Source organism: Agrilus planipennis, unplaced genomic scaffold (genome assembly GCF_000699045.2).
Source record: "Agrilus planipennis isolate EAB-ADULT unplaced genomic scaffold, Apla_2.0 scaffold155, whole genome shotgun sequence".
Lineage (NCBI taxonomy): Eukaryota > Metazoa > Arthropoda > Insecta > Coleoptera > Buprestidae > Agrilus > Agrilus planipennis.
The window spans coordinates 252403-266745 of NW_020439161.1; the positions used below are offsets into that span (position 1 = coordinate 252403).

At 34.4% G+C, this 14343-nt stretch overlaps 1 protein-coding gene across 1 annotated transcript in view; it reads right to left on the reverse strand.

Annotated features, from left to right (window-relative positions):
* The window catches only part of LOC108737480, a 120871-nt gene that overhangs the window by 22870 nt on the left and 83658 nt on the right, over positions 1–14343 (reverse strand). Inside the window, exon 3 of the mRNA XM_018470341.2 lies at positions 9676–9900. Coding sequence (XP_018325843.1) covers positions 9676–9900 — 225 coding nt within the window. The remainder of the gene's footprint in view (positions 1–9675; positions 9901–14343) is intronic.

Genomic DNA, 14343 nt, shown 5'->3' on the forward strand with positions numbered 1-14343 from the left:
TCTTGGATGCGCGCTGGCAAAATCGTAGGTAGGGAGAAAAAAGCTCATTATACTCTCGACTCTTGTTCATTAAACATACTTTTTCATACAGTACCTGCCAAAAGTTTTGTTCAATCATGAATAGTAGAGCGAGTCGAAAACAAGCGTTAAAGCCTTCAATATGTCTTCAAATATAAATAAACATCTCGTTGATTTTTTCAGTAGTAAATAGTACCAATAACAGCACATTTGAGCAATTGTAGTGGATAATATGGTCAATTTCTCCGCGCAGTACTGTACGGATTATACGCTCCTCACCGGTTAAGAGTTTGACCGAGAGTTGTCTCCTTCCTTTTCTTACCTAGTCCTGTTCTTTTCTACTTTGCGTCGGTCAAACTGAAGGTCACATCGCTACAGAAAGTAAACGAAGTATAGGTACTATTAAAAATATCAAAAATAGTACAAATACTTCATATTGCTTAGTTCATAAACCCTAATACGGTAATATGAAGCTGCTAGGGAAAGTAATCTTGTAATAATTGATGGAATCATATATTTGAAAAAATTGGGTCTTCTAGAGAATTGTTATTTACTACAGGATGAGTTCTCAAGCGCTAGTAATGAGTCATTCATTTCTAATATAGAAAAATGTCCTTAATGTCCTTTATTGTGAAAACTAGACCGAAAGGAATAGTTAACATTATGGTTAATTGTTTATTGTATACAACTGCTCTTTAGAGGGCAAATTTCATTCTCTATTTCTTGATTGTTGATCATAATTCAACACAGAAAAATCCTGATTTAATGTTCTACTCTTCAGGTCGGTGTAAGTGTCTACCAGTTGTCGAATAAGCAAAGAGTAAAATATCATAATTAAAATACAGAGTGTTATAACACGACCTGGTCAACCATTGATACTGTCTGTTGCATTAGGCATGGTTCAAATGGCACTCTGAAGTCCTGTTTTATATTAAAATCCATAAAGCAGCACAAGAACAAAAACAAACACACCACAAATAGTAAAACAAACTTGCAAATATTTATTAATTGTTCAGGACGAATCTTCATTTCTGTGAGCCTACCTGTGACTCAGGAACTACTGTGCTTAAAGTCAAAGAGATTACAGGAAGTTCTTAGGCTAAAGGGACTTCCAACAAGATGCTGAATTTTTTACTCCTCAAAGTGCCCACCCTTAAATTCCGTTTTCATACATTTTTAGAGCTGTATGACTATATTTGCTATTGTCTTAATTGTATCTGCTTTTATTCCATTCTTTAGATTCCTAATAGTTGACTTTTGTATATCCTTTCATTATTATCATAAACCAATTTGTGCTTCTACTAAAAAATACCTAAAGCTTGAAAGCATGAAATGAAAATGAACCTCCACTTTTTCCTGTCCTGAGCTAATCTTCGCATTTCCCCAAAACAATCCACATCCTTAACTATTTGCGAACAGTAATCTAATCTAGGCCTACCTCTACCCCTCCTAACTCCCGTTTCTACCTTGTTTCTGACTGGACCTTCATGCCTGAGAAGGTGTCCTACCAACCTATCTCGCCTATTTCTTATTGACTTCCATAGAGTCCTCTGTTTTCCTGTCCTTTCTAATACCTCTTCATTTCTAACCTTCTCTATCCACGACATCCTAATCATTCGCCTGTAACACCACATTTGGAAGGGTTGTAAACTTTTCTTCTAAATTAATCGTTGTGAGTGAACTCAACATTACGCTATCCCCTGCTTTATATCCCTACTACTCCTTCCGTCCTGACTTATCTAGCTTCCTGGATACTTAACTTTGGTCACTTCTAATTTTTCGTATCCCATCCTATCTTTATATTCGCTCTTTCCCTACTTTTTCTTCCCTTGCATACCAGTATTTTTGTTTTACTTTTGTTTATTTGAAGATGAAGTACGAAATAAAAAACCATTTAACAACTATTTTGCAACAATTTGAAATTTTAAACTCGCTAGGTTTCACGGGTAAATCTCAGGATTTAGAATCATTCTGGCTTTTGCAGGAACATAATAAATGGTTCCTTTAATCAATAGTTTATTTTTCCCATGTAAATAACTATCAAGTTATCTTATCCATCACGCACCGATGCTTCTACCCGTCTTCAACTACAGACGCGTTTTTTTCATCTTCTATTTTATTCGTCTTTCGGGGTTTATATGCGTAAACGTATCAAAGATTAGAATCGTGATCGGTACCGGCTTTAGCCCAGCGATTCCACCACTATTTCAATCACACAGGCAGGGGTCCCACCGGGACATTTGTTACTACCACTTTACTACCCCTCGAATACTTGCGACACGGTGTCAGCATTACAAATGATTAAGTCGGTTCGAGAATGATGAATGCACACTACCGGCAGGCAGGGCGGCTAGGTAGAGAATAAATGTTTCACAAGTCACTTGGATCACGTTGCATTGAACTAGACATCATATGTCGACAAGCAAGCCGCTTTTCGATTGTTATTAGACATTGTTGATCGTTTGTGGTAAACGTGAATTACAATTTCTTTTCTTGTTGAGCAACTGTCATGCATCGAAGAGCACAGATAATGATGCTACATTACCGATTGAGATGTGTACCAATCAAATTGTTAGCATTATGATCTCGATGTGCAAGTGTTTCACAGGGGGAACTTTGAAAAGGAAACTTGCAAAAAGCGAATTATGAAATTTTAACGAAGTGTCAATGAAAATCGATCAAAATTCTTAGCATTATGATCACCTCTTGGTCATAAACTATAAATTATTGTTAATTAATTACTAAGAAATTTCTAAAAAAGTGTTTAAGTTAGCTCAATCAATACTGATATTATGACGTTTGGATGTAGGAGGTTATCTTTGAAACTACTCATCCGATTTCAAAAATTCTTCCACCAGTATTTAGGATGGACCTTTAGAGGGTACATAAGCTATATATTATTTCGTAAAAGTAAAACAGCTTTTAGTGAAAACCAATTTTGCAATGTATTTCAACGAAAACCAATCTATACCAATATGCTTCTTGCGAAAGCTTCCTATTAAACCTATTAACTATTAAATACCTCTAATAGCCTGGGAATGATTTGAATTTTTTTAAATCTTTGAATACAAAAGTATCGGTAGTCTTATGCCTTGAAATTAACATGGGGCATAATTGTGCCATTCTGGATTTGAGCGTTGTCTCTGGTTTTGTTTGGTTATGGTCTATACAAAGTAATTGTTGAGGGAGGGGGGCAAAAGTTTCAAATCAAAAACTGGTCGTGAAGAAGTTACTGTAAACATTGTTAGAATAACACCGTTGTAGGTTTTGAATTCTGATACCATAATACCACAAGAATAAAGTTTCTGTTATTTTCTTTCAGTTAATTTGAACATATTGCTAAAGTAATGATATAAAAGGGTGGAACTAATGTAGGAACATATTTTGGGTGTGTTTCGAAATATAACCCAACATACTGGCCAGTGCTGATGACGTCATAAATCGACGCCATATTGTACTGGTGAGACAAATGTGATGTAGTAGTATATCAAACGGACGTATATGCATCAGACTTTGAGGAATGTTTTATTGTAAGAAACTTTAATAACTTTTAGACCAAAATATTGTAAACGAGCACAAACACCATTGTCAATATGGCGTCAATTTGACATCATTGCACTGGCCAGTATATTTCGGAACGAATCAACAGTATGGCGTCGATTCATTACGTCATCAGCACTGGTCAGTATGATGGGTTATATTTCGGAACACACCCTTTGAATTATAGTTATATTTGAAATAAAATACCTATAAATTTTGTTCAAATAATTTCCATTACTTCAGTACAAGTATTCATATTGTCCAACTCAACAATTTTGTTGCAAACTTAATTTTGAATTTTCTTAGATCCAATCGTTACAAAACAATTTTTGCCTTTAAACGCATATATTGTGTAGTCACATGATTTCTTCTGAAACTAGTTTTGTAAATTATGTTTGGAAGCTACTAACGACATATTTAACTACCACCGTATAGGTCATTCACTGTTACGTATATATCTATACCCTACTCGCTGAAATTCTTGCGTTATTCAGTTCAGACCTGCAAAAAATTAATTGCTGCTGAACCGATCAAAATTTTACCTGCTCTCTTCTAAAAATGGTGTTCGACAGAAGCAGTAAAATAATTTTTGTGCTGTATCATCAAATAACCCGCCACACATTAGGCTGATACCCTCAAACGCTAGTTATAAAATAATGAACCAAAGGTGTCGATTCGCAGACGAAACATAAATTGTAGGTTCACAAAATTTGGTGAAATAGAATTATGCATAAGTCGAAAACCGATAGACCCTTCAATTATTAAACAATAAAAATTGTGGTAATTGCTAAGAATACAGTGTTCCTTGTGTCAAGCCAACCATCAAGAAAACTAATTTTTGTTTAGTTCTGCGTATGGCGAAAGTGAAGTTATGACTGGGAATGTGACTTGAAAAAAAAAAAAACAAATAAGTATTCATGCTCTTTCTTCATTTTGTAGTTATTGTAAGATGTATTTGGTGGTTTCTAGTGTCAAATGCAGCCACGCAGTGCAAGTTTTTCGCCACATAAAAAGGTATAGTTATTCGCCCTACTATGTTTTCAAACACTGTCTAAAAATGAGGAATTTAGAAGAATTTTGACCTCTACAGATAATCTCAAATTAACAAAGAAAAATTGTTACTACTGTCATGCCTTCGCCGGGAATCGAACCCGAGAACCTGGATTGACACCTCTACTACTAACGCTGCGAGAGGTGAAGCAGCATTTTTCATAAATTTGAGGTTGTACATAGTGGTACAAATTAATTCAAAAAGTAATTCACTTTAATGTATTGAAGTTACCCCAACAAAAATTTTTCTAAATGTCTCCTTGTTAATGATTATAATACATTGGAAACCATTGTAAGCACCTGTCGTAGCTTAGTGGTAGAACAACGGTGCATAAAACTTAGGGACCCGGGTTCTATTCCCGGCGAGGTAGTAACAGCAGCAACAATTTTTCGTCATTAATTTGATGTAATCTGTAGTAGTAACAATTTTAAAAAAATCTTGAAGGTAGATTTTGATGATTACCTTATTACAGATGCTTATACCACATCCATTTTTGGATAATTACAATGAAATTGATAATCGTCTACTCTCATGTGTGTGCACTGTACTGCAAAAATCATCAGAATTTAATGTTTCAACGTTAGGGTTAATTTTAGAATTACTTTTGACCTCTAGGGACCCGGGTTCTATTCCCGGCGAGGTAGTATCAGCAGTAACAATTTTTCGTCATTAATTTGATGTAATCTGTAGTAATAACAATTTTGAAAAAATCTTGAAGTTAGATTTTGATGATTACCTTATTATAGGTGCTTATACTACGTCCATTTTTTGATAATTACAATGAAATTGATAACCGTCTACTCTCATGTGCGTGCACTGCACCGCAAAAATCATCAGAATTTAACGTTTCAACGTATTTTTTTTTTGGTATTCGATTACTTGATCTTCTTAATCTTAAAGAAGGAGATTCATCAAACCAGGTAGTGAAAGAGATATCGAAAGGCACCTGACCATTCGGCCGTGTCTCCGATATTTATCGGGTGGATCCCGCAATGGTAAGATTGATCACCCCCTTTCTGTTCACACGGATGGCTAACGTCGACAATTCCGTGTTATGAGTATCATCAACAGTCAGAAATTTTTTATCTTTCAGCATTGTGGTCTGCTTTTCCAACTTAATTTCAGAAAGATAACCGTCTGATTCAAGAACACAATTCGAAATTTAATTCCTTGTCGGCCGTCTTTGAATCGTCACAGACGTCAATTCGATGAGCGTTAATAGAAAGTTTGTGATGTCTTCTTACTGTTGAAGATGATTTTGAAAAGTTTCATCCTATATTATCTCCTTATAACGGGATCAAATATAATATTGCTTCATTAATTTTTACTTTAGTTGTTAATTAAAGAACAAGCGATTCGTAATGCGACATTGATTTTAATTAGATAGTTTTGTTTTATTTCTTTTATAACGAGAAGTATAGAACTTTCGAATGGTTATGGTGTTATTGAGACAATTTCATCTTGAAAATATCTATATAAAATAAAATTTGGGGTCGTTTTTATGGTTACTTTTAGTTCAGTTCCATAGAACTTTATTTGATATTTTGGTATTCTAAACTATCTATTTCCGGGAATTTGCAAATTTGTACATCCTCATGTTTCTGGAAGGTCTTAACTACTGACTGCTATAAAACGGAAACTACGAAAGAGATACGTTTCTAATGGTTTGGCTAGACTGAACAAAAAAATTGCAGAGAAGATTTTAAATTTCATAGTTTTTTGATAAATCTTCTATTGGTCAATTTATTCATTAGTTTCAGTACAAAATGACAAAAATAACAATGATTGTCGTAAAGTATTTCAAACTGATAAGGTTTGAGAATGTATTGGGAAAGAGAATATTCCCCAGGAAGGTTAACTAAAATTGTACGATCATATAATAATATAATAGTTTATTTTAGGAATTTTGAACAAATAATTATATTTGAAAAACCATTGTTGTTGTCACGTACATATATTCATGTTTATGAGTGGAATAACCTCTCATTTAATAGAAGAGTGTCTTGATACAATAAACCGTCCCTTCGCAGAAGACTGCAATTAGGTAGGTACCCTAGCAATAGTCACAGGTCATCCTGTGTTCATATCAAGAAATTACGCTTATCTACAATTTTGAATGTAAGGGAGGTACCACCCTTCCACTTGTTTTCTGTACCGCCCACAACTCAAAATTTAGTGAGAACAATTTTGAAATAGAATCAACACTTCAACACAGTAACCAGATAGATATTGAACCATTTAGACGATCACCATTTTCTGTTGCAATTGTTGTACTTGTACAAATTTGTTAATAAATTAAGTTCAAATGTTTGGATGAATTTTTGTGAACAACCCAACATTAAACAAAAATTTTAATTTTTCAGTAATTTTTTACGTTATGGACCCTAACCATTCCTTTTTCCAGCGGCATAGCCTTCTCATGTATTTCTCTGGTTTTATAACCCATAACACAATAGATACTAAGAAAGTTGCAAAATCTTTTGACCGATCTAATCTGTCTTCAGATCCAAGATACTCATCATATTCTGAATACACATTTAAAGGTAGGTACCACTTGAGGAGGCCCTAAAGTACGTACGTAATGTGCCCATGTCTAACGTACCAGATGAAAATAGATTAGATTTCTCTAAGTGACCAGTGTTGGTCTGCATAACAAAGAGCTTCTTGCTGACATAGTGGACGTGAAAAGGGTAGAAAAGTCAGTTCTGGCGCTTAAAGCATTCTTAAATACAATCTTAAAGGTATAATGTAACATTTAAAATTCAACAGAGGGACTGCCATTGTGTTTAATATTTATTTAGATACCTACGTTGAACTGCACTCATGAGGGAGGAGTGATCTATTATATTTTTTGGTTAAGTGTTTATTTTACGCATATTATACAACCTATAACGAAACTCCTTCTGTTAACATATCTTTTTCCCAGGATCTGTTTGAAGAAAAAATAAAAAAAAAGTAAATATAATGGTCAATTTGCTGTAAATTATCCCCAAAATATCCATATTATTTGTACCGAATCATATGATCTGCTAGCAGCTAGCATGATCTCAAAACAACAGGACAAATTTAACTATTGAACTTGATATTTACAGAAAATCTCTTCAAAGTCAAGTTTCAAACTGCCTACTATTTCTTCCTTTTTACCACCTTTATGTCCTGGTCCTGTTGTAACGAAAGCAAATTAACTTTAAAACAGCAATAAATTAGAGATGTACCGAGTACTCATTGTACTAATCGATAGGGATATATTAAGTATTTCTTTTAGTACTCGTTCTAGGCAAATACTTTTGAGTATTTCAATAATAAGAGAGGCTACATCAACAATAAGGAAATTCTTTTCATTTGTTGGAAGATAAAAAATGAAGATCTCAGACTAGCAAATTGTTTAACATCGTTAGGAATTTTGAGGTTACTGAAATCTATTTATCAAGAATAGGGAAGCTTTTTCCATTCGTATTAGAAATGGAGAAAGAAGGTTCCAGGCTAAAAAAAGTATTGAACATTGTTAGAAATTTTGATGTTACTCAAATTTATTTATCAAGAATAGAAAAGTATTTTCCATCTGCAGGAAAGGAGAAAGAAGGTCCCGGGCTAAGAAATTCTTTAATAAATATAAATAACATCAATGTTCCTAATACTGTTAAAGAATTTCCATTCCTAAAAGAAACATATTAATGAAACAAACGGACATTTTACAATTTTAAATACGAAACAAATCCGAGACATAAAACTGTGTGTAATTGTACTGGATTCATTGAACTACACTAATAACTTGTGGATAATTGAATTACCTTTCAAACGTTTCCGTTTTTAACTGAAGAACCAGTTAATATTTGTTGACAGGATTTTTCCTGTTGTAATGTATAGAAATCGTGTGTTGAAGCTAGTTAGTCACACTTACGAGACGGGGAAAGTCCCAGAGGATTATAAACGGAACGTGCTATTAACTATACCTATAAAGAGAGGCGCGGATAGGTACAAGACATTTAGAACAATTAGCTTAACTTCTCATGCGTCAAAAATCTTAATTAGAATTGTACAGAATAGGATGAAAAAACGGACGGAAGAACTATTAGGGGAAGATCAATTTGGGTTTAGAAGAAATAGAGGAACGCAGGAGGTCATTCTAGCTTTACGGGTAACAATCGAAAAAACGACAGAAAAAGGAAAGAGTGCGTGCAAAGGATTTGTAGACTTAGAAAAAGCATATGACAATGTGAAATGGGACAAGATGCTAAATATACTTAAAAATGTAGGGATGAGTTACAGAGATACTTAGTTTACATAAAGAGCAACAGGTAGTTATAGAGCTGGAGCTGCAACGTGGAGATGTAAATATTAAGAAGGGAGTCAGACAGGGATACACACTGTCACCTTGTTAAACGTGTATGTTTGGAGCGCGTCGCTGTATGGGTGCGAAACATGGACGGTGGGCGCGGCGGAAAAGAAAAGGTTAGAAGCGTTCGAAACGTGGTGTTACGGAAGAATGTTGAGGATACCGTGGATAGAAAAGGTTAGAAATGAAGAGGTATTAGAAAGAAAAGGAGAACCGAGGACTCTGTGGAAGTCAATAAAAAATAGGCGAGACAGGCATGGAGGTCTAGTCAGAGGCAAAAACATGAGTTAAGAGGAGTAGAGGTCGACCTAGATTAGATTACTGTTAGCAAATAGTTTAGGATGTGGGTCGTTCTAATTTTGGGGAAATGTGAACATTAGCTCAAGGTAGAAAGGAGTGGAGGTACGTGTCCAACCAGTCTTAGGACTGACGACCATACGATGATAAATGTATAATTTGGAAGAAATTGAAGAACCAGCATTAAAACTATGACCAATACGTTAGGTATGCTCTTAATCTAGAGCTCAACACACTGTTCGCAATGTGCAAGTTAAAACAATACAATGATATGCCTTCTATGAGACTTCTCCACTACTGGTCTTGGTATTTTGCACAACTATTATATGCAGGAAAATGTATGTAACGCCCACTTCATTATGACAACTGTCTATTAACAAACCTTAGACGGTAAATAAATCATTTATAAGGTGATTAAATCTAGAATTAGTACCGTTCATCACAGCTGCAGTGCATAATGGTGTTAAGCCTCCAGTTGAAGAGCCCATATTTGGTCTCGTAGGCGGAAATCCAGTATGGGCATGAAGTATCGTGCCTTCGACAGCACCTATCAGTCTTCGAAAAACTTCCCAAATGCGTGTATTTGGTAGCCCTGTAACCCTTACCGCACCATTGGGTTCCTGGGATTTGGAACAAGTACGACATGTCCCTCCTAGTCCTAAATATTAATAACAATGCTTTAGACAGAAACATATCTGTTTGTTACTGTTTTTATACCATGTGGGATGCTTTATTTTTCTTTTTTAATTTATTGTTTTCCTAAGGTTTCACTTTCTACATTCTACTGACGACTTTAATAATGTTAAATTGCGTTTTATATGAAATGAATAGCAAAAACTTGAAGTTTTAGTGGAAGAACTTAAATATAGATGCAGTTGATATATTGATAAACCGAAAATCGATAAATACATATCAAGTCAGTATTAACAAATCCTCTCCAAAGAATTTAGAGGAAAATAGCCAAGATCGGCTAAATTAGAACGGCTACGAGTATAGCTAAAAGCTGATTCATACTGTCGATCATATCGCGCTACTGTCACACTCAGAGACCAATCAAACATACAAACAGGAGTGCAATTTTTTAAAAATGTGTTATTATTATTACTCCCACATAAGATGAAGAAATAAAAATACTTCATAATCAATAAAAAATGTCTCATAAAACTACAATTGTTTCAATAAATCTCATGTACATACTTTTTACTTGTTCGTATCTCGTGTTTCAGTTCATTTTTGTATATAAATTGTTATTTGTTTTTGTTAGTGTTTTCTTAGTTAGTATTTTTATAATATTAGAATGCGCTAAGTTTAAGTTCTATGTTTAATCGTATTGTCAATGGTCGGCCATTTTTATTGCTCCAGTATTACGTAGTGTCGGCCATCATTCTTTTCTAATTGTTGCCGTATTGTTGCTGTTGTCGGCCATCATTCTTTTTCAATTGTTGTCGTATTGTCACTGATGTCGGCCATTATGCTTTTTTAATTTCCGGCAAAAAAGACGTCTCCTTACAACGATGAATAGAAATCAAAGGAAACTTAAACATCGATTTAATTACTTTAACTACAGCAAAAAGAGTGTACTTGAAGTATGTACTTACATGGAATATCATTGAGTTCGGTTTATATATAACCTGGGGGTAAATAAGGTCAGATCGAGAGCTTTTTTGTCGAATACAAGGTGCCCACCCCAATAAGGAGAATTTAACGATTTTATATGTAAAAAAAGCGAATATTTGAAATATTACCCATCAGGATTGTTTATTATAATTTACATTTTTGTGGCGGAAAAATTTATATTTTTTGTAAATATTTAATACTGTTTCTTAAGCATTTTTTAATATTCTATTAAATTTGTTTTTGTTAGTTAGTATTTCTATCAATATTATTATTAAAAGACGCTAAAGTACCATAGCATACATTTTGTGTGGCATTAGTTCTTTCAAGAACAATAATTTTGATCGGTATTTTTTGAGAAGTACAACTACAAACACAAAATATCAAGTAACAGACGCAACCTTAATCTCCCGGTTCATTGGCAAGACAGTCAACTGATTAAAAACGACCCCTTTTAATTTTGGTAGGTACAAATGTTGGCCTAGAAAAATCACTCTTGCTTTGACAACAATTTTTCATATCTCCAAAACCAGTTAGTTTTTATTTTATTTGACTGTGAAATAATAATTTAATTACATTTTTTACGGCTCATAAATGAATGCAAAATTCGTCATATACGTTTTAGTGTAGGTATGGTACGAAAATAAAGCAGGAAATTCCAATAGTTATACGTATAAAAGTAGGTTGATCGTAAATTTCGTTTGTTATAACGTAATTGTGTAATCATAAGTGTACATTCAACTATTTGGAGCGTATTGCGTGTAATAAATGAGTATTAAAGACAAAAGCTGGAACGCAGCCTAGTTCTACTACAAACAGTGCGGAAACAAATGAAGGGAATTGTTCGTCTCCTTTGACAATTTACTCTTAAAATAAAATATTTTCTTGAAACAGTCGCTCGAATTTATTCTGGTCAAACAAGAAGCGGCAAACGGGAAAGGAAAATCTCTAAAATATGTGACAGTTGGTGTGCTAGACAGAAGCGCAACAAATTGTGTTTAAATTGAAGTGTTACACGCATAAATCGTCTCCAACTAATTACACGAACAAGTAACTGGAGGAGTCTTGTAAAAGTGGCGAATGAGTAGCAGGCTTGTGGCGTGCTACCGCCTTGCTCGACATGCTCTTGAAATTCTTATGTGCTGTGTGCTGTTTAAACACACTCCGTATTCTCACATTGGCTCAAGTTCATTAACAGCAGCCAAAATATTTTCGTTTTTCTCTTTTCTGTTCCACTCGTTCGCTAATTACTAATGTATTATTTGTCAGTAGGTCAATCACTTACAACATTTGTTTTTATTCCAATCGCTAAAATTACCAAGATCCTATTATGTTATGTTAATACACGAAACAAAATCAAAAAATCGGTCTGGGGGTCAATTTAACCCCAGTACGTCGCGGTTGATCATAACATCAACAAGCAAAATCCACCAAAACCGTAAAAAAAATATTTTTGCCCCGGCGGCCTGACTGTGTATATCTACTGTATGCTTTTGGGGTTGTTGAATCCAAATCCGCGGTCAATTTAACCTCAGCCCATCAGGCCGTGAACATAATCTCAAAAAACATTCCAACATCGATTTAAAATTTGATTTAAGAATGATAGTTGCTTACATTTTGACTTCACCCCTGTAGAAGTAGATTTCAAGAGTACAACATGACTGGAATTTGTTAGCGCTCAGGTGTAGGAGCTGACAGGGTCGAGTCATTTCACACAGAACAATCAAGGGTTGGAGTATATCTTCATTAACAATATAAACATTATTAGCGTTAATTTTAAATCTCTAGGTTCATCGGTAAGGTAGACACTGATTTTTTAGAAACAAATAATTTTTTACCTGCTACCCTGCTACAAGATTTTTATAAGCAACAATAAGAATCCACCAAGCATTAAATGTTGTTGGTAATTATCCAGAATTGGGGCTCCAGGCCAAAATCGCTCCAAAAATCTTTCCATTGATTTCCAGCCATGCTACATAATAGAATTAGATATTAAAAGGTGGGGGAGACAGCTTTTTATGACTTCATAAATAAAAAAATACTTTCAAATTTCCGAAAAAAAGTGATTATTCCTTGTCGTGTCTCCCTCGCATCAAATATAATCATTGAACCCTTAGAAATGATAAGAAATCGATGAAAAAATTTTGGAGCGATTTTGGTCTGAAGCCCCATTTTGGACAATTAGATACCAAATTGTTTTGCTTTCGTCAAAATGCTAGATAAAGACTGAATTTTTATTAGCATGAGGGACTTAGTGCAGCTGTTTTTTGTAGGGGCCAAAGATATGTCATAATGTTGTAGATTTTAAGTTCTATGGAATATAATTTAAGAGGTCATGAGTTCCCCGATCATATTACTATATTAGGCGCCTAGGCAGAATGAGTAAAGAGTGCTTTAGACCATATGTTAATTTCCTTCCCTATCCTGCGACGTATGCTGTATTTCATCACCCCTCGGATATAGGAAGTGAAATTTTCTTAGGTGCAAAATTTAGTAATAATCTTGACCATGAAAAAATGCAAAATCGTCTTAAATTTTACGTTATATCGGGAAAATATTTAGTCAACATATGGTCACAACTTTAACTACATAGGTTTTGGGCCACCCAGGCTCCAATTGACATGCCTAAAAACTTCGATTTAATATCATAGAATTCCTTAAGCCCCTTTTGGACCCAACATTCAAATTCTAAAGTGGTCTTTAGCCGAAAAACTAAAATAAAACTAATGTTATTGCTACACTATATACCTACTTAGTACACATTTATAATAGTTTACAGATTCATGATAAAGAAAACCGAATACTAAAACACCAACGTTAAACGTGTACACATGTAAGATTATATATCTTTATAGAGGGATATATAAAATACGTGTATGTAAGTATAACTTGCCGGCGTGTCTTTGTTCTTTTCCGACAAACTTCTTAATTACCATTTACACCTGCCGGAGGAAGGTTGAAAGTATCCGAAAGACGTCGCTGGTATTTGTCTCAACAACACACCGTGTAGAATCTCGAAGTTGACCAAAGAATGTCCGTCCACATGCTACCGCACTCAGCACTGTCGGCGCATTCGTATGTCCTCCGAGTATATGATAGTCGACAAACATATGCACTAGGTACATTTATTCCGACAATGTTTAGATTGTGATCTAAAACACACTAACGCATCAACTTAGAAAAAAAAATTAAAAAAAAAAAACGTGGCATCGCTTCTAACTTTTCGGATAGATAAAAATGAAAAACTGTACAGGAATGTCAACTAGGGTCCTGTGCTCGCTTCCCTAAACTGGTAAAGACGCAAAATAAATAATATTTTCATATATATTAGTAGTGGTAGATATAGAGGGGAAAAAGATTAGTATGTTTAGATTTGCAGATGATATAGTAGTATTAGCATCAAGCAAGGAGGAGTTAGAGATAGCTTCAAATAAAACGAAGCGGTACTGACAAAACAGTATTATATGAAAATAAATAAAAGTAAAAC